Source organism: Salvelinus sp. IW2-2015, linkage group LG26 (genome assembly GCF_002910315.2).
Source record: "Salvelinus sp. IW2-2015 linkage group LG26, ASM291031v2, whole genome shotgun sequence".
NCBI classification, from domain to species: Eukaryota; Metazoa; Chordata; class Actinopteri; order Salmoniformes; family Salmonidae; genus Salvelinus; species Salvelinus sp. IW2-2015.
The window spans coordinates 35,087,594-35,108,183 of NC_036866.1; the positions used below are offsets into that span (position 1 = coordinate 35,087,594).

At 42.4% G+C, this 20,590-nt stretch overlaps 2 protein-coding genes across 2 annotated transcripts in view; both read left to right on the forward strand.

Annotated features, from left to right (window-relative positions):
• The first annotated feature begins 14,903 nt into the window (after positions 1 to 14,903).
• LOC111953008 (guanylyl cyclase inhibitory protein) lies at positions 14,904 to 18,337 on the forward strand. Its single transcript, XM_023972066.2, has 5 exons — positions 14,904 to 14,974; positions 16,373 to 16,505; positions 16,932 to 17,081; positions 17,423 to 17,528; positions 17,760 to 18,337. The coding sequence occupies exons 1-5, from the start codon at positions 14,904 to 14,906 to the stop codon at positions 17,885 to 17,887; spliced, it is 588 nt and encodes a 195-aa protein (XP_023827834.1). The 3' UTR covers positions 17,888 to 18,337.
• Positions 18,338 to 18,628: 291 nt separating this feature from the next.
• ppfibp1b (PPFIA binding protein 1b) overlaps positions 18,629 to 20,590 on the forward strand; it is an 86,392-nt gene continuing 84,430 nt past the window's right edge. The window contains exon 1 of the mRNA XM_023971103.2: positions 18,629 to 18,798. The gene's annotated coding sequence lies outside the window, so the exon portion shown is untranslated. The remainder of the gene's footprint in view (positions 18,799 to 20,590) is intronic.

A 20,590-nucleotide genomic window follows, 5' to 3' on the forward strand; every position in this document is an offset into this window, starting at 1 on the left:
ACTCCGCTGACCTGGCGTCGTGAGGGAGTTTGTTCCACCATTGGGGTGCCAGAGCAGCGAACAGTTTTGACTGGGCTGAGCGGGAACTGTACTTCCTCAGAGGTAGGGAGGCGAGCAGGCTAGAGGTGGATGAACGCAGTGCCCTTGTTTGGGTGTAGGGCCTGATCAGAGCCTGAAGGTACGGAGGTGCCGTTCCCCTCACAGCTCCGTAGGCAAGCACCATGGTCTTGTAGCGGATGCGAGCTTCAACTGGAAGCCAGTGGAGAGAGCGGAGGAGCGGGGTGACGTGAGAGAACTTGGGAAGGTTCATCTGAACATTCCCTTCAGTGATAATGTATCCCAGAAAAGAGATAGTGGAGCGGTGGAACGCGCACTTCTCCGCTTCTACAAACAACTGATTCTCCAGGAGGCAACTAAGGACTTGTAAAACATGGAGAACGTGTTCTTGGGTAGAACGGGTGAAAACCGGGATGTCGTTGAGGTAGACAAAAACAAAACGATTCAACATGTCCCGGAGCACATCGTTGACCAGGGCCTGGAAGACAGTGGGAGAGTTGGTGTGTCCAAACGGCATTACCAGGTACTCATAGTGTCCACTGGCTGTGTTGAAAGCCGTATTCCACTCGTCTCCTTCGCGTATCCGAACAAGGTGGTAGGCATTCCGGAGGTCCAGTTTTGAAAAGATGGTAGCCCCCTGGAGAGGTTTGAAAGCTGAGGAGAGGAGTGGTAGCGGGTACCAATTCTTGATCGTGATATCATTGAGGCCCCGGTAATCAATACATGGACGCAGGGTCTTGTCCTTTCTCAAAAAGAAGAACCCTGTGCCGGCAGGAGAGGCAGAAGGATGAATGCTCCCAGCAGCCAGAGAGTCCTCAATGTACTCCTCCATGGCCTTGGTCTCAGGACCGGACAAGGAATATAGCCACCTCGAGGCGGTGTGGTGCCTGGGAGGAGGTCAATAGCACAATCGTAAGGACGGTGTGGAGGAATTGCTGAAAGCATTGCTGAAAACCTCCAGGAGGTCATGATACTCTGCGGGGACGGCAGAGAGATCTGAGGCCGTACTTAACCCTGGAGGCAGACGTTCCCGGGAAAGGCTGCACCGCCTTTAGACAGTGTGAATGGACTCCAACCCAGGATTGAACCCATGGTCTAGTCAATATCGGGGTTGTGCTTCTGGAGCCAAGAAAATCCCAAAACAAGGATGTGAAAAATCCCTAAAACAGGGACTCAATGAGGAGAAGCTGTATTGGCTCACTGTAATTGCCAGATATCCACAGATTAATGGGAACTGTGCTGTGCGTGAATCCCAATGGAGCGGCCGTCCAGTGCTCTGGCATCCATGGAAATGGAGAGAAGTTGAGTGGGAATACCTAGTTCCGATACCAGGATAGCGTCCATAAAACTCTCATCAGCCACAGAGTCAATGAGCACCCAAAGAGACTTTGACTGGTCTCCCCACAGCAGGATAACAACAACAGGAGTACAGGTAATAGGAATTAGAGGATTCCCAGTCTAGCTCACCAGTGTACATGTACCTACTAATGATTTAGGTCTCTTCACTGGGCAGGTGGCTATGAAATGCCCTGCAGCACCACAATACAGACAACTGTTGGAGCTTAGCCTATGTGAACGTTCCTTCTGTGATAATCTAGCTCTGCCCAGTTGCATAGGTTCCGGTGTATCTGACTCACCCGTTGCTGATGATTCTCGAGGGGACTCGGGTGGCTTCAGGGCCTTCTCGTAAATACAGCTTTCGGGGACTTCCGGATTCCTTCAGAGATGAACGAACAGCAGCGGATGAACATGTGTGCCCAAGACCAGACATCCTCTCACTCCTGCGTTCCTGTAGACACCCATCAATCCTAAGAGTAAGGGCAATAAGGGAATCGATGTCCTTCACGGTCTTCCTCTGAAAGTCCGTGAAGGAAGGTATCGAATAGGGACTCCGGATACCAGGCACTCTCGGCAGCCAATGTGTGAAAATCTACTGTATAGTCTGCCACACTACGGGAGTCTTGACGTAATTCAAGTAGTTTTCAGGCCGCCTCTCTCATGGATACCGGAGAATCAAACACCTTCCTCACCTCTGCCACGAAATCCTCCAGATGACGACAAATAGCGGATTGTTGCTCCCAAACTACCGTAGCCCAGGAAAGCGCCCTTCCTGACATTAGCGTAATAATATACACTATCTTCGATCGGTCCGAAGGGAACGAAGATGGCTGCAGCTCAAAAATAAGGGAGCACTGAGAAAGAAAACCCCGGCAGGTTCCAGGATCCCACAGAATATTGCTCCGGAGGAGGTAAGCAGGGTTCTTGGGGAGCCGGCATAGGCTTTACAAACCCAACACTAATAGTAGACAGGTTACTGGGTGGTTGGGAGGTCTCAGCTAACTCACTGATTTGCTCCATAATAGCCTTGAACTCTTGGTCGTGGCGTTCCGTCAGGGAACGAAGCCCTTCCGAAAGGTCCTGCAGTAGCTCCTCATGCCTTCCAATGGTGACTCCATGCAGGGAGACAGCGTGGCGGAGCTGGTCCAAGTCTGCTGGGTCTGTCATGGCCAGTTCGTACTATAAGGGCACAGGGCGAGACCCAGATGCAGACACGGGAGGCAGATGGTTTGAGTCTCTGATATTTATTGTAATCCAAGGGGCAGGCAAGAGAATGACTGTGGACAGGCCAAAGATCATAACAAGGTCAGAGTCCAGGAGGTACAGGGTGGCAGGCAGGCTCGAGGTCAGGACAGGCAGTATGGTCAGGCAGGCGGGTTCAGAGCAGAGTCAGGCAAGGGTCAAAACCAGGAGGACTAGCAAAAACAGAGAAAAAGGCAAAACAGGAGCACGGAAAAACATGCTGGTTGACTTGACAAGACAAACTGGCAACAGACAAACAGGGAACACAGGAATAAGTACCCAGGGACTAATGAGGAAAACAGGTGACACCTGGAGGTGGGTGGAGACAATAACAAGAACAGGTAAAACAGATCAGGAAGTGACAAATAGAGAATTATTTTAGAAAATAAATGGTGAGAAATTCAATGTTTCATTGGTATGAGTTGAAGGACATTATTTTGCCATGTAGGGACGGCAGATAGCCTAGTGGTTAGAGCGTTGGGCCAGTAACCGCAAGGATCCTGGATGGAATCTCTGAGCTGACAAGGTAAAAATCTGTCCTTCTGCCCCTGAGCAAGGCAGTTAACCCACTGTTCCCCGGGTGCCGAAGATGTGGATGTCGATTAATGCAGCTGATTCAGAGGGGTTGGGTTAAATGTGCAAGACACATTTCAGTTGAATGCATTCAGTTGTTTCCCTTTCCCTTTCCTAGTACTGGATGGAAAAATCCTGTACACGTGTAATGTATTAGTGTTCTTCTGTAAAATTACAGATATCTCAGATCTCAAAGCTGGGGGGAAATACTGTACATCCCGGACTGGGTGAAGAAAGCAATGCACTGGTAAACTATTACCGTATTTGTTTCACTTTTAAATTAGGTCATGGTGTGTTGCTTGTAAAGTACATACTATATTTTGTGTTCTATACAGAACTCTGACAAATGGCTTCATGTCAACAGTGTATATGAAAGGAAAAAATGTGAAGAGGGCCGTTGAGGACTCCAACCTTTGCAGCAAATAGAGTCCAAATCATGACATTTTACATGACATTTGAATACYTTCTCTAGCTAATATTTGTTTTCCACCTTTACAACGGGTGTGAGTCTTGGCAAATCAAAGGCTACAGAGGCAGAAATACTACAGGCAAAGTCAACCTGCCTGAAATATGCATCTGACCACAAGGGGAGCAGTGGGAGGGCCAATGAATAAGGGGATGAAAAAGTTCTTAAGAAGTTAAAAGCATCAAAGCCTGTTCCAACAGTGCCTTTTTTGGTTTAATGTACTGTATATCTAATTTGTGTTTCCAGACACCTGCTCCAGAAATGCATTTTTGGACTTATTTTAGAGAATTAGCTTGCACATCTATTTTGTGGTGTAAAACATTTTCATTTCAACCATTTTTTGTTGTTGTTGTACTTTTGACCATTTTCTCCCCAATTTCGTGATATCCAATTGGTAGTTACAGTCTTGTCCCATCACTGCAACTCCCGTATGGGATAGGTGAAGGTCGAGAGCCATGCGTCCTCCGAAACACGTCCCCTGAAACACGACACCGCCAAGAAGCACTGCTTCTTGACACACTACCGGCTTAACCTGGAAGCCAGCAGCACCAATGTGTCAGAAGAAACACCGTACAGCTGGCGACCGAAGTCAGCATGCATGCGCCCTGCCGCCACAAGGAGTCACTAGAGCGCGATGGGACAAGGACATCCCAGCCGGCCAAACCCTTCCCTAACCTGGACGATGCCTCATGGGTTTCCCGGTCGTAGCCGGCTGCAACACAGCCCGGGATCGAACCATCTGTAGTGACACCTCTAGCACTCCGCTGCCATTTCAACCATTCTTTAACTGAATTAAACATTTTCTAGAATTTGTTTTTGCATAACAGTTTTTAGATGGACTAAGGTTTACACAATACTGTTCTAATTGTGTTACACAGAATGACAATAGCCAACAAAATGACAACTAAACTCAGCAAAAAAAGAAACGTCCTCTCACTGTCAACTGCGTTTATTTTCAGCAAACTTAACATGTGTAAATATTTGTATGAACATAAGATTCAACAACTGAGACATAAACTGAACAAGTTCCACAGACATGTGACTAACATAAATGTAATAATGTGTCCCTGAACAAAGGGGGGGGGGGTTAAAATCAAAAGTAACAGTCAGTATCTGGTGTGGCCACCATGGACTGCACCAGATTTGCCAGTTCTTGCTGTGAGATGTTAACCCACTCTTCCACCAAGGCACCTGCAAGTTCCCGGACATTTCTGTGGGGGAATGGCCTTAGCCCTCACCCTCCGATCCAACAGGTCCCAGACGTGCTCAATGGGATTGAGATCCGGGCTCTTCGCTGGCCATGGCAGAACACTGACATTCCTGTCTTGCAGAAAATAACGCACAGAACGAGCAGAATGGCTGGTGGCATTGTTATGCTGGAGGGTCATGTCAGGATGAGCCTGCAGGAAGGGTACCACATGAGGGAGGAGGATGTCTTCCCTGTAACGCACAGTGTTGAGATTGTCTGCAATGACAACAAGCTCGGTCCAATGATGCTGTGACACACCGCCCCAGACCATTGACGGACCCTTCACCTTCAAATCGATCCCGCTCCTGAGTACAAGCCTCGGTGTAACGCTCATTCATTCGACGATAAACGCGAATCCGACCATCACCACTGGTGAGACAAAACCGTGACTCATCAGTGAAGAGCACTTTTTGCCAGTCCTGTCTGGTCCAGCGACGGTGGGTTTGTGCCGTCTCACAGTATGGACATTAAGCGTCTCACAGTATGGACATTGCAATTTATTGCCCTGGCCACATCTGCAGTCCCCATGCCTCCTCGCAGCATGCCTAAGGCAAGTTTACGCAGATGAGCAGGGACTCTGGGCATCTTTCTTTTGGTGTTTTTCAGAGTCAGTAGAAAGGCCTCTTTAGTGTCCTAAGTTTTCATAACTGTGACCTTAATTGTCTACCGTCTGTAAGCTGTTAGTGTCTTAACGACCGTTCCACAGGTGCATGTTCATTTATTGTTCATGGGTCATTGAACAAGCATGGGAAACAGTGTTTAAACTCTTTACAATGAAGATCTGTGAAGTTATTTGGATTTTTACAAATTATCTTTGAAAGACAGGGTCCTGAAAAAGGGACGTTTCTTTTTTTGCTGAGTTTACTTCTAAACATCCAATGAACACACTTCATGGATTGGTAAGCATCCCTCTTGAATTTATGATTTGTTTAGGTCAAATCAGACCACCTTATCCCTATACATATCTACCTCTATCAATCCAGTATCCATGCACATTGTAAATATGGTACTGGAACTCAATGGAAAACAACAGACGTGACTAAATGAATTAAGACATGCTTACTTACTTCATAGTGTTCTTCTTATAAATTGTGTGTTTTTGTTCTCCCTTGTTATTTTTTGTATTACATTGTTATTGATTATTATTATTGATTAACCCCAACAATGCAGTAAAGGCATTTCACTGTACTTGTGCATGTGACATCAACATATTTTCCTTATATGTTCTTGTGAGTAGACTGAGTATACCAAACATCAGGAACACCTTCCTAATATTGAGTTTTGCCCTAAGAACAGTCTCAATTCGTCTGGGCATGGACACAAGGTGTCGAAAGCGTTTCACAGGGAGATTGTGTGGTGCACCATTCTTGATAAATAGAGGACTCTTGATGGAAATAACTCATTTTCGTTTTGACATTGCCATTGATGACTTCCACAATTTAAAAGTAGTCAACTATGGGTTGGGAGTGATCAGCCAATGATCAGAGAGCATTGTCTTCTTCAAATTATGTGGCCTATGATTTGTAAACCAAAAACGAAGGTAATATCCAGGAATCAAGGCCAAGATATATACCAGGACATTGGTCCCAAGATCAAGACCCAGATCCAGTGAGTTGAGACCTTGACAAGTTAAAAACTGAAATGATGTGGTCTTGAGTGGTTTCAATACCAAGACCACTAGATCAAGAGTCGATGGGCACTTTCTTCAATTGTAAGAAAGTAAAGTATACTGAACAAAAATATAAATGCAACATGTGAAGTGTTGGTCTCATGTTTCTCTCAAATGTTGTGCACAAATTTGTTTACATCTCTGTTAGTGAACATTTCTCCTTTGCCAAGATAATCCATCCACCTGACAGGTGTGGTATATCAAGAAACTGATTAAACAGCATGATCATTACACAGGTGCACCTTGTGCTGAGGACAATAAACCACTCAGGGATTTCACCATGAGGCCAATTGTCACGGCCGTCGAATGAAGTGGACCAAAGTGCAGCGTGGTAAGTGTACATGATCCTTTATTTTGGAATGACGCCAACAAAACAATAAACAAAATAAACAACCGTGAAGCTTACGAGAGCATAGTGCCACAAACACAAGTCAACTACCCACAACAAAAGGAGGGAAAAAGGGCTACCTAAGTATGGTTCCCAATCAGAGACAACGATAGACAGCTGTCCCTGATTGAGAACCATACCCGGCCAAAAACATAGAAACACAAAATCATAGAAAACAAAACATAGAATGCCCACCCCAAATCACACCCTGACCAAACCAAATAGAGACATAAAAAGGCTCTCTAAGGTCAGGGCGTGACACCAATGGTGACTTCAAAACGGTTACAGAGTTTAATGGCTATGATGGCGAAAACTGAGGATGGATCAACAACATTGTAGTTACTCCACAATACTAACCTAGTTGACAGATTTAAAAGATGGTAGTGTTTACAGAACAAAAGTATTCCAAAACATGCATCCTGTTTGCAACAAGAAACTAAAGTAATACTGCAAAAAATTAAGCAAAGTAATTCACTTTTTGTCCTGAATACAAAGTGTTATGTTTTGGGCAAATCCAATGCAACACATTACTAAGTAACACTCGCCATATTTTCAAGCATAGGGGTGGCTGCATTAATTTTTTCAGGACAAAAAATAAACAGAGTGGAGATAAGCACAGGCAAAATCCTAGAGGAAAACCTGGTTGAGTTTGCTTCCCACCAGACACTGGGAGATTAATTTGCCTTTCAGCAGGACAATAAACTAAAACACAAGGCCAAATTTACACTTGAGTTGCTTACCAATAAGACAGTGAATGTTCCTTAGTGGCCTAGTTACCGTTTTGACTTAAATCTACTTGAAAATCTATGGCAAGTCCTGAAAATGGTTTGTTTACTAATGATCACCGGCCAATTTGACAGAGTTTGAAGAATTTTGTAAATAATAATTGGAAAGTGTTGCACAATCTAGGTGTGGAAAGCTCTTAGAGACTTACCCAGAAAGACTCACAGCTATAATCACTGCCAAAGGTGCTTCTACAAAGTATTGAGTCAGAGGTGTGAATACTTATGTAAACGGTGTCAATTATGTTAGTAGTGACCATTTTCGGTTAGTAAAAAAAACAACGTATTTTGGATTTAGCTAACATGGGTGGCTATCTTTCATTTGGACAGATGTACATCCCAGTAAACCTATATGTTAGTCCCAAAACCATACTTGACATATTTCTTTATATTAGATGTTTGATAGGGACATGTCTTAAAAATAAATGATTTAGATTTACCAACTTACTCACTCATTTAAAAAAAAATGCAGCTAGATTACTCACCATGTGGCCGTAATCCCATCACCTGGTGATATTTGTAAGGTTCTGGCATAGCCCTTTCCCCTCACAGCCGCTATCATCCCGTATACGGGTTGAAAATGGCAGATTTTGTTTTGTTGATATTGATAAGCACCAAAATTAGAACAGCATCAGATACAAAATACAACACATCAGAGTTCAGGATCTCCGATTCACAGCACTGTATGGGTTTTAACTGAGAGCCGATAAAAACTTGAGCAYAGCGCGCGACGAGAAGATGCCCCCATCCCTCCCGCTAGTTGGGCCACTTTTGCACCTTTCTTGTCTGAGTGAGGGAAATGCTGTGAATCGAGAGGAGACGTCGAGGTTACGAATAAATATCCCTGTCATACAAGCAAACCACACACCCATGAGTCCAAATGTGCACTTGACATTTCCATATCCATTCTACAGTCTTTTAAACTGTGTGCTTCAGTAGTGACAACAAAAGTGGGGACAGCATTTTTCAGAGAAAGATGTTTGAAAATAAACAAAACTATATATATTATATGAATTGCTTTATTTTCAAACATTAAGTTTAGGAGTTAGGGTTATCAATATAAATAAACATATAAACAATGACTTTACTATATTAATGTAACAATATGTTTGTTATTGCCTTGGATTGAATTAGAACATATTATGATGTAAATAAATGTCAGAAATTTGGAGACATAACTGTTTTTCTTTAAATATTTTTTTTGGGGTGGGACAGCAATTTATACCACTTCTGCAGAATCACCCATATAAGGCAGAGGTGCACAACATTTGGCGCACATGCCAAATGCGGCTCTAGAGCTGCCCTTTTTTGGGCTGCGAGTGTCTTTATAAAAAATAGAATCAGATGTATTCTCTGGATTGGAGCAACTGCTAAACGATGAATGTAAATGTGTAAATTAAGGTATAAATGTAATAGAAAAACACTTGCCGCACTGTGCATCACTCCCTGTGTCTATGTCTCCCTCATGTGTCTCTGCAAGACCCATGGCAGTGGGTCTCTTGAGAGTCTGGGTCACTTTGACTCATAACACACACCACTCAGACTCGAGTTGCCTATAATTGTAGAATAGCAGAACTTTGTGCTTACCATCAAGAACAGAGACTGACCTCTTCATTAACACCTTGGCTCCACTGAATACGTTTTGAATTCACAATGTGATTACTAACGATACGTTCTCCATCTCAACTCCTTGTATGTGGAGGCGTCACCGGCTGGAGCACCCTTTTGTAATGTAAGTATTTTTTTTTAAATGGTCTAATAAATTCAATCATTTAATCCTTAAAGAGCCACCACTGTCCGAGGATACTTATCTCAGCAGCTGCTCGGGACGTCGTGCTACGAATACTTCCATCAAGACGACTTGCCACGTTTATCAGAACGACATAAAAGGTAGGATCTTGTTAGTTCAGTCAGTGGTTGGTTCCCACATTTTTAATGCTATGACTCGCCCCAAACCTTTGCTGTGGCCAACCCGATAGACAAGGATTCCAAGAATGTGGAATCTAACCGTAACCCAGGAACAATGAGCCAGAGGCTAGCAACAACCTACTAGTAGGCCCCAAACCACTACATGGGAGACACAGTCCTAGTTGGATTGAGACATGTTTTTTCCTAGTTTCAGAATCCCTAGTATTTTCCCTTGGTTTTCCTCAGGTATTCACCTGAAATGATCATTTTTTTAAAAGAAAAACATTCCTATTTGACCACAAGCAGCTTTTATGATATTATTACCTTTGATCTAACCATTAACTTTTTTAATGTACTATTGTGGATTATCAAATATATTTTCTTTATTCTCTCTCCCTTTCCCATCTTTCTTTGCAGTGTTGTGCAGTAGAGAGAAGAGACAAACTGCTACAAATACAATACAAAACCCATCTCTTTTGTCACTCTACAAAGTAATTGCTTTAGTTTTATAAATCCCTGGACCAAAGAAGTAGAATACATAGTGTCGACCTATACAGTCATATTTTAAGTACAAGCCTCCATCTTTTGCTCCTCTTAAGGAACGTTACTGATCTTACTGTACCAGAATCTGACTGTTGCTGTAGTTTTCGTGACAGTATGTGTGTAATTCAACCTCTTCTCCAAACAGTTTTCTCGTGTGTCCAGATTCTCCCACATCTCTTGCAGTGACCACAGTCAAACAGGCAGATCTGTTGACAAATCAGAGGCCAGGTCATTCTAGCCAAATAGACCTTACCTGTTGCTAATGAATGTTTCTCCTTCTTGATGATGTCAAGATGTCTCTTTTCATCATCCCAGGGATCTCCAATGCTTTTTAGTACCATGATCTACGCTGGAAGCATCGGGACGCAGATCCCTAATGAGCTGCTAGACTACAACAGGTGGGGCGACGGCTTGGTTTAGCCAATCAGGGTTGACAGACGTGGCTGATTAACAAGGGGGGAGGTAGAGAGACGAATATAGCCTGTATGGATGTTGATGCCATTGGATGCCCATCAACTTGTGGAGTGGATGTGTATAAAGAATAGCAGTCTGAAGGAATAGCCATAGAACTGGGTCACAGTTCATTGGGGTGCATCGTTACATAACGTTCCGATATAAATATTTTATTTAGAACCGGCATGCTTCTCTGTAATGTAGGTAATCGTTTCAACTCATGTCAGTGCATGGTACCCTAGTGACAAGATCCTGTGTCAATCCTGGTGAAGCTTTTCACTCACTGCAATAAGCTGTCAAAAGCCCCCTCAAACACGCCTGCAGGCGTCCTAGTTTTGTACCCTCTGAGCCTGCTTTGGGTGTGATTGTATGTAACAGTATGTTATACTGAATGACTGACTGAAAGGGAACGTAGTTATGAAGAAAACAACTGTTCCCTGAAGGAGAGAACGAGGTATAACATATTTTGGCCCCTGCGCCGTCTGGGGATTTGGGCTCGCTGAAGAACGGTACTGAATTGAGGAAATGTAAGCAAGCCTTTGTATTATAGCCAGGTAGGTGGTGCTTTCGAAAGCGGACTCGGCCTCCATTTCCCCGATAGGTTTTATTTCAGTTTTCTTCAGGTGAATATGATTAGTTGTTGACTCCCTAAAGTATGTTATACCTTGTTTCTTCCTTCAGGGAACAGTAGTTATATTCATAACTGAATATTCTGAAGAAACTTTCTCTTTCACCACACTTTTGCTTGACTACTGAGGGGCTTATACTAGAGGGGGGAACTGAAGTGCCTTGTGTCATTGTTGCACGGACAAAAAACTGCCTATATGCTTATTTGATACCTCAATCAATCAAATGTATTTATAAAGCCCTTTTTACATTAGCAGATGTCAAAAGGTGCTTATACGGAAACCCAGCCTAAAACCCCAAATGGCAAGCAATGCAGATGTAGAAGCACAGTGGCTAGGAAACACTCCCTAGAAAGGCAGGAATCTATGAAGAAACCTAGAGAGGAACCAGGCTCTGAGGGGTGGAGATTATAAGAGTACAGATTGTTCTTCAAGATGGGTCAAATAATAATCACAGTGGCTGTAGAAGGTGCAACAGGCCAGTACCTCAGGAGTAAATGTCAGTTGGCTTTTCATAGCCGAGCATTCAGAGGTCGAGACAGCAGGTGCGATAGAGAGAGAAAGAACGAGAGAGAGTCAAAAACAGCAGGTCCGGGACAAGGTAGCATGTCCGGTGAACAAGTCATGGTTCCATAGACACAGGTAGAACAGCTGAAACTGGAGCAGCAGCACAGCCAGGTGGACTGGGGACAGCCAGGAGTCATCAGGCCAGGTAGTGCTGAGGCATAGGGGCTCAGGTCCTTCAGGAGGGGAGGGAGAGAGTGCGAGAGAGAGAATTAATTAGAGGGACTATACTTAAATTCACATAGGACACCAGATAAGACAGAAGAATTACACCAGATATAACAGACTGACCCTAGCACCCTGGTACATATTGCAGCATAGATACTGGAGGCTGAGACAGGGAGTGTCGGGGGACACTGTAGCCCCGTCCGACGATACCCCCAGACAGGGCAAACCAGGCAGGATATAACGACACCCACTTTTCCAAAGCACAGCCCCTACACCACTCAAGGGATATCAACAGACCAACAACGTACTACCCTGAGACAAGGTTGAGTATAGCCCACGAAGATCTCCTCCACCGCACAAGCCCAAGGGGGCGCAAACCGAACAGGAAGGTCAATCAATCAAATATATTTATAAAGCCCTTTTTACATCAGCCAATGTCACAAAGTACTATACAGAAACCCAACCTAAAACCCCAAACAGTAAGCAATGCAGGTGTAGATCACATCAGTGACTCAATCCACCAGTGACGCACCCCTCCTAGGGATGACATGGAAGAGCACTAGTAAGCCAGTGACTCAGCCCCCGTAATACGGTAAGAGGCTGGGCCGGGTCGTCGCTTCAGTGCCTTGACATTCACTGTCGCACCACTGGGCCAGACTACGCTCAATCATAGGACCTACTGAAGAGATGAGTCTTCAGTAAAGACTGAAAGGTCAAGACCGAGTCTGCATCTCTCACAGATAGGCAAAGCCCTGCCCATATACGTATGTTTGCTTAGAAATTCTAGGGACAATAAGGAGGCTTGCGTTTTGAGACTGTAGCATACGTGTAGGTATGTACGGCAGGACTAAATCGTAGAGATATGTAGGAGCAAGTCCATGTAGTGCTTTGTAGGTTAGCAGTAAAACATTGAAATCAGCCACAGCCTTAACAGGAAGCCAGCCAGAGGCTAGCACTGGAGTAATGATCAAATTTTTGGGTTCTAGTCAAAATTCTAGCAGACATGTTTAGCACTAMCTGAAGTTTATTTAGTGCTTTACCCAGGTAGCCAGAAAGTAGGGCATTGCAGTACTCTAATCTAGAAGTGACAAAAGCATGGATGAACTTTTCTGCATCATTTTTCAACCAAAGGTTTCAGATTTTTGCAATCAGAAGAGATCAGGGTCCACAGTCACGAGGGGGCCCTTCACAGTTTTATTTGACACGAATGTACAACCATCAAGATTACTTGTCAAATCCAACAGCATATTTCTTTGTTTCTTGGGACCTAGAATTAGCATCTCCGAGTTTAAAAGGAAAGAATTTGTCGCCATCCACTTTCTGAGACGTATATTACGTACACTCACAAACCGTCAATCCCACCTCACTTCTCAACACATTGAATAGAAGGGCATTTTCCCTATTGACTGTTTATTGAATCATGGGATCAAGCGGAGATGTCACACGATTGGTTGCCACTTGCAAGTCAAATCCAGCCAATCACGAGCATGATCAGAGATTATGGTACGGACAGTAGAGCCATGGTAGAGCCTTATTCAACACAGCTCCTTCTCAACAAGCAAACAAACCGTGAGGTGTGAAAACATGTGCCATAAATACAGGCTGGTCCTAAGAAAGACAAACATTTGATTATATCCGTTTTAGATTTAAAGATTAGTTTTTTACTAAATGAATTGTACTGTTTTTGTGAATGCCCTGAATTTAGACTGTTAAAGTGTGAGTTTGTACAGTAGGCCAAAGCCCACCTTATTGTTGTTGTGTGGTGGCATTGTGCGGAAGTGACATACTGTTCTGTGCTTTGGTTCGAGTCAACCTCCATTGCTCCTGTCCCAGTTTAAGATATCAAATCTTATCCAGGGTAGATTTTTAGATGTAGTAATTTTTTCTTTCCTTTTCTGTCCTGCTCAGCTATCACATTGCATGCAGCTTTCGTATCCTTTCGATTGTTTGTTTTTCAACTTTTTGGGGGAAAATTCCTTTCAAAATGTTACCAAGAATATGCATATCCTTGCTTCAGGTCCTGAGCTACAGGCAGTTAGATTTGGGTATGTCATTTTAGGCGAAAATTGAAAAAAAGCGGTKTATCCTTAAGAGGTATTAAGCAAGGCCATTTACAGTAGCTGTGGGCTCTGAGAAGCGCTATTTGTTAGGAAGGGTGGCTAGTCAGTGACACATTCATCTACAGCTTCACAATCACCTTTTTTAATATATCTGTTTTGTTTGTTTTATTGGTGGGCTTATTATGAGGCACTTAAATGTTCATGGCATTATTGCCGCTTCAACAGTTCTGGTTTGTGGCAGAGAAAACATCTCTCCAAGCTGTCTAGTAAAAAAGGTTTTTAATAAAAATGTATTTCCTTTTACTACAGTTGTCTTTTGGTACACATGCACATGTGCACACTACATATGAAATCAATGTTGTTGTTGTTTCCTGTCTGTACAAATGTACTCTTTCAATCCATAGACTTACTTTGTCAACTTCCCTGTAAGGCTAAAAACTAGGTCACTCATGACTACAGCTGCTTTTTGGGTAATTACTTTTCTCTCAACCTCACTCCTTCCCACTCCTCCTTTTTGCCTCCGTACTAGAGGGATTACATTTCCCTAATTTCTCAAATGTGATGATAGGGCACTGGTAAGTGTGATTAAGTGTGCCCAGGGTAAGCTGGGATAGTCCCGTATTCATAAAGCACCTCGGAGTAGGAGTGCTGATCTAGGACCAGTTTTGCRTTCCAAATCATGACGAATAAAATGACAGACAGGAGGGACCTGATCCTAAGTCAGCGCTACTACTCTAAGACGCTTTGTAAATACAGGCCCAGGTGTATATATGTATATATATCAAGTCAGCACTGTGGAGGATCCATTCTGTTGAGGATGGGACAAGCTGCCTCTCTACCCTGCAGGAGAGGAACCACCTATGTCACAGAGCTCTATGAGTGGTTAAGGTAAGACTTGTATCTCATTTTATCTACATTCAAAATATAAATTTGTGTTTTAAAGATCTTAATTGATTGTTCTTTTAAGGACTTCTGAAGTTAAATATTGATTTTGTCTGGTTCATGAATGATGGCAATAAACTATAGATGGGTTGGTTGTTTAGCAAAAAAACTGACGAGTGCTCAACTAAGGGACAACACAGACGCGGTTGGTTTAGATTGTTGACAACATGTAAACTATATTTTGTCTCCAATGTTAATTGAAAACATAAATAAATGTGCACAATGAGCACTTGTTGTCTCTCAAATACATTGTAGTTTTTTTTTTAGCTAGCCAGCAAATGTTTTGCCATTTTAGCATATACTTGAAATCAGTCAAAACAGCTAAAAACAAGACGTGGTATCAAGAACAACATAAAACTAGCTAAAACGAGCTACCTACGATTCACCACATGGCAGCTTCTGTCATTGTTGCTAGCTATCGGGTCATCCAGAATCACAACATCCAACAGACTTCTGCCACATTGAAGTGTTCGCATCGTTTATAGATAACCACTTAGAAAAGTCACCATAAAAACCAAAGCCCATTCAACTAAAGGCAAGAAAAGCAATCTACTGTATTACACATTGAACCTCATGTAGATTTAGAAATCCATTGAACAGTTTAATGACAAAAGTATTTAAAATGATAAGTCTATTTCAGAAAATGACAGTGAAAAGGCAAATTGTACTGTTAAAAGTCTCAAATAGCTACAATTGTTTGCAATTTTCCATCAATMTTTTGCTGGACGGCTTAAATAGAAGTGTCCTGAAATGGCTTCCACTGGGCACACACTGGTTGAATCAACGTTGTTTCCACATCATTACAATAACACGAGTTTGAACACACTGGAATAGACGCTGAATTGACGTCAGTGCCCAGTRGGTWATCAGTGATAGTTTAGCCTAATTACCCTAACACTCACCTGCCAGGATGTAAAGAAGCTTTCTGCCATATTAAACCACTCCAGGTTATTAAAAGCCACTGTTGAAGCTGTTTTTTTTACTTAGCTGTCTAAGGCACAGCATCTCAGTGCAAGAGGCGTCACTATAGTACCTGGTTTGCAATCCAGGCTGCATCACATCCGGCCGTGATTGGGAGTCCCATAGGACGGCGCACAATTGTCCCAGCGTCGTCCGGGTTTGGCCGGGGGAGGCCGTCATTATAAATAATAATTTGTATATAAATAACCTAGTTAAATAAATAAATAATAATAGATTGTAAATCCATTATTCACAATACAGCTTAGTCTATATCATTTTACACTGTTGATTGATGAGATATACTTTTATAATTAAGAGGAGTAAATCTTTTCGTTTTAAAACATTTCTGTCTGTTCTTTCTTTGGTTGTGTTGATTTGTGATAGAACATTTATGAATGAGTGCCCTAGTGGACTGATCACTCTGCATGAGTTCCGGAGACACTTCTGTAAGGGTACTGTGGGCAATGAGTCAGCTGAGTATGCAGAGCAGATATTCCGCACCTTGGATAATAATGGGGTAGGCACCAAAAACAAACTTCTTTAAGTCTTTACATTTACGTTTCTTATCTTTTAGTCTTTTCCGTCTTAAATCTGAAAAGCGTGAGCCATCCTTAAAACAGACTGCACATCAGCTCTATATAGGTGCACTATTATTGACATATTTCTTCACAAAATACTGGAAATTATTTACATTGTGTACCTGTGTAATATCACACTAACTATTCTATAACAACATTGTATTAATATGTTGCTAGTAAGTTAGAAATGTACTGCAAATCATTTCCTGGTAATTGCATAGTAGTGGAATTAAACATGATTTGGTTATTGCACAAGTGGAATAGGGAACAGGCGTTACCACACAGCTATAAGGGAAACTTAATGTAAAGTTTTACTGGAATGCTTATCACTGTGTGTGAAACTGAGGTTCTGTGGTTATCCACAGGATGGGGTTGTTGACTTCCGGGAGTATGTGAAAGCCATCAGTATGCTGATTGAAGGTACCCCAGTGGAGAAACTACGCTGGTCCTTTAAACTCTACGATAAAGACAAAGATGGAGCCATATCACGCAGGGAGATGCTGGAGATCATGCAGGTAGGTCCTAACTATAGATATACGATATAATACATTATATTTCATTATGTGGTTCCAACTGGAAGGTGCAATGCTAGGACACAGTGCGAGGATGCAAATTGAACAATGTTACTGTTCTTTACCTTTACTCAAAAAATCTTTGCTCAAGTTCAGATCACCTCTCAGGATAATTAATTACTGGAATTTGTGTGGCTGCTGTGGGAGCCTACTGGCACTGCATTGCACTGGCAGTGGCACTTGCCCTAGCTGCATTCATAGTAGACATAACTGTGCTTGTTGTTATTCACTAGATGGCGCTAGATGTCCAATTTCACAACAATCTGCATGGTCTTTGTTTACAGGCTGTGCACAAGATGAGCGTGGCAGCCTCACTCACCAAGCCTAACCCGCTTACAGCTGAGGAGTGCACCAACAGGATATTTGCAAGATTGGATAAAGACAACAATGGTGAGGACTGCACAGAAACCATTCCAAAACACACATAATCCTAATTTAAGGTTATAAAACCTTTAGCATCCTCAGCTGGTTACCTATTGCTGCCGTTATTCTGCTTCTACTGTAACCATCCAGCCCTGCCTTGAACTCTATGTTCTGGAACTTGTGATTGTATCTTAGTCTTGTGAGTGTGCAGCCAATACAAGGCTGTAAACATATTTTTTATTATTCTATTCTATTCAGCCATCATCAGCCTGGAGGAGTTCATCGAGGGGGCCCTGGTTGATGAGTGGATAAGGGAGATGCTGGAGTGTGACCCCAACACTGTGAAGGTTGAGAGGCCTCCCAAGGGCCACATCTTGCTTGAGTAAGGACAGGCAGAGAGGTGCTGTGGATCCAGAGTTTCGTTTCATTCTACCTTGGATGTCAGCTGATGAACTGAACTGGGCTGAGACAATATATGTAATCTAGCTATATTTGTAATGCTTCAAGTGTTTCCAAAAGCCAAAACTTAATCAAAGTGTTTACATGGTGTTATAGGTCTTGAGCACATTTCTATAGCCTACTACAATTTCTGAACAAAATGCCATTCTATTAATTAGGTCTAAGATGTGTTTTTTTTCTTACTTTGTGTAAGCTATACATATTTATTCGATTTTTTTTGCAGTTTTATTCTGTCCTCACACTATTTTAAAAGGCTCATTAGTGTTTTCTAGCTGACATTTCTTTCACATTATGTAGTTTTACTCTGTCCTCTTGTATAACAACACTTATTTTAGCAGTGTCTGAGTCTGAGACATAATACAAGCCAAATAAAATGTGTGGGAAATGGCATCTTAGTTATCCCTTATATTTATGAGCAGAAAGAAGGACGATAAAACACTGAAACTTGTAAAGTAACGATGAAATACATTTACAGACAATTTCACTTAGGCTACTTCTGTGCCCCCTTCAGACCACATGGGAACATCTTGCTTTTTCAAAGTTGATTGGCAGGCACCTCCCAAACACGGAAAAGATCCCAGAGAAATTTCTCTTCCCAAACCAATCCAATCGGGGGCGGGGCGGGGCGGGGCGGGATGTACATGCAATGACGTTTCCACTTTCCAACTTTCCACTCAACTCCCATTTTTGACATGGCGTAGGGAAGAGGCAGCGCAGCGGGCAGGCATTGTAGCGGGAAAACCGTGATCAGTTGATAAAGTAGAGGAATTTCTATGTTTTAATTTCAGTAGGTTGATATACATTTGCAAGTTGTAACTAAGAGTCAAGCAAAGTTCAGGTAAGTGCGACATTTACGCAGTTTTGCATCCATCTAACTCTGTCTTATTGCGTAGCGTCTGCTGTGATTCAACGCAGAAGTTGGCAACAACGTAGACAGACGTTGTAATGTTAATTTTATCCATCTCATTCTAATATTTGCCATTTTAATCATGACATTGTTGCAATATTATCTTTGCACGTTGATTTATTTGCTAGGGAACATGTCTAAATCATTTTCGAGTAATTGCTTCTACAGTTATTTGCCTTCAGACAGCATTTATTTTGATCCAGTGAATGCATTTAGCCTACGTCAAAGGAGTTTGTTCCAGTGAAAAGTTATAATAATTAAAACCTAAGATACAATGTAGTCAGCAACGTGGCTTGTCCCTACATTGCTTTTGTTAGGTTTGAAGTATTATAACATTTCACTACAGACAGCTACAGACAGCTTTGAGATGCTTTCAAACACTTGCTGCCATTCATCAATAGCATGTTAACGATTTCGCAACACAGACAGCAGTGTTTTTACAGATTGCCACGAATGTTCTCACCCAGATTCAGCTTGATAAATAGTTTTCTCTAACCTTACAGGGTAGAGTTTACAGACCTAGACAATGAATCTCAACTGTAACTAATGCTTTTCGTGGTTTGTTTTGGTTGATTGCTCATTTCTCCAATCCAGACAGTAGTCAAGTCAACTGATATTGACCTTTTCTATTCTGTTATATATTTTTAACATCTGTTTGTTAATATTTCTGCATTGGCTTTTCGGGGAGAGAATGGAGGCTACTGCAAAAGGAGGCTACTGCAGCTAATAGCCAACTAGTCAAAGACAACACATTTTGTTGTCACTCACAGATGTTGGGCAAATTGAGGTAATGATTAGTTTGCCCCTTGTTCAGAGCACTGGTCTCCTTCGTTCTTTTCCCACAGATGTTCAACCCTGGTTCAAAAGTCAGGGGAGCCCTTCAWGTCAGAGGTTGTTCTCCTCTACACAATAGCAAATAGAAGTCGATGGTAAAATCAATCAGTTCAATGGCGTCATTGGTATGTTCTCTTCTTATCCGGCATAGGTTACTTGGCCTTTGAGTATGACCTGTTCTAGAGAGGGCCAAATTGGAATGCTATTTTTGTATTCCAAACTTGAACAACTGCTGAGTAATGTTAAAATAATGTCATTCATGCTGCCTAAAAGAGTAGCTATAAGTCATCCAACCAGCTGAACAAGGCATGCATGTGGGAAACATAGACACTTCAGAACTCACTTAAATATCGTGTTCAGATGCTTGTCATCACATTCAAACTATTTATTTTAGCTCACAGCTGCCTCTGATTTTCTCTGAAACTTCATACTTTTTTTGTTGTAGCTCTTGTCTTGCACCATGTGCACATACAAATTCCATAGAGGTGCAGTATTTTTTACAGTAAACTAAGCTATATATAGACATAGGGGAAGGCCCCTTTGGTCATTCGTTTTTAACCATTCATATAGTTGTGGGGTATAAAATGTGTGATATATTTTGCCCCCTCACCCAGACCAGGTTTGAAATAGCTGGGAGTTTATTTCAGATCAGCCAGCGTGCTAGAGGCTGCCTGCCCTGGATGGCTCAAATGCATCTGCTGCCTATGGAGAATACGAATGCCATGATCACATGCAGGTGGGAATAACTCYGGACAGCTCTGAACTTGAGGACATCACAGGTGTAAATAGCAACTTGTTGCCATACTGGAACTGTGTGTGTGGCACGTACATTGACATATATAAATGGGGCATTTACAATAGAGAGATATACTAAAGAAAATCACATGTT

What these genes read in the sequence shown, in the direction of transcription:
- LOC111953008 (XM_023972066.2), top strand. Translation starts at nt 14,904, where the DNA reads ATGGGACAAGCTGCCTCTCTACCCTGCAGGAGAGGAACCACCTATGTC. An exon ending in GAGCTCTATGAGTGGTTAAG is followed by an intron (nt 14,975 to 16,372) that starts GTAAGACTTGTA and finishes GATTTGTGATAG; the next exon opens with AACATTTATGAATGAGTGCC. An exon ending in AGATGCTGGAGATCATGCAG is followed by an intron (nt 17,082 to 17,422) that starts GTAGGTCCTAAC and finishes CTTTGTTTACAG; the next exon opens with GCTGTGCACAAGATGAGCGT.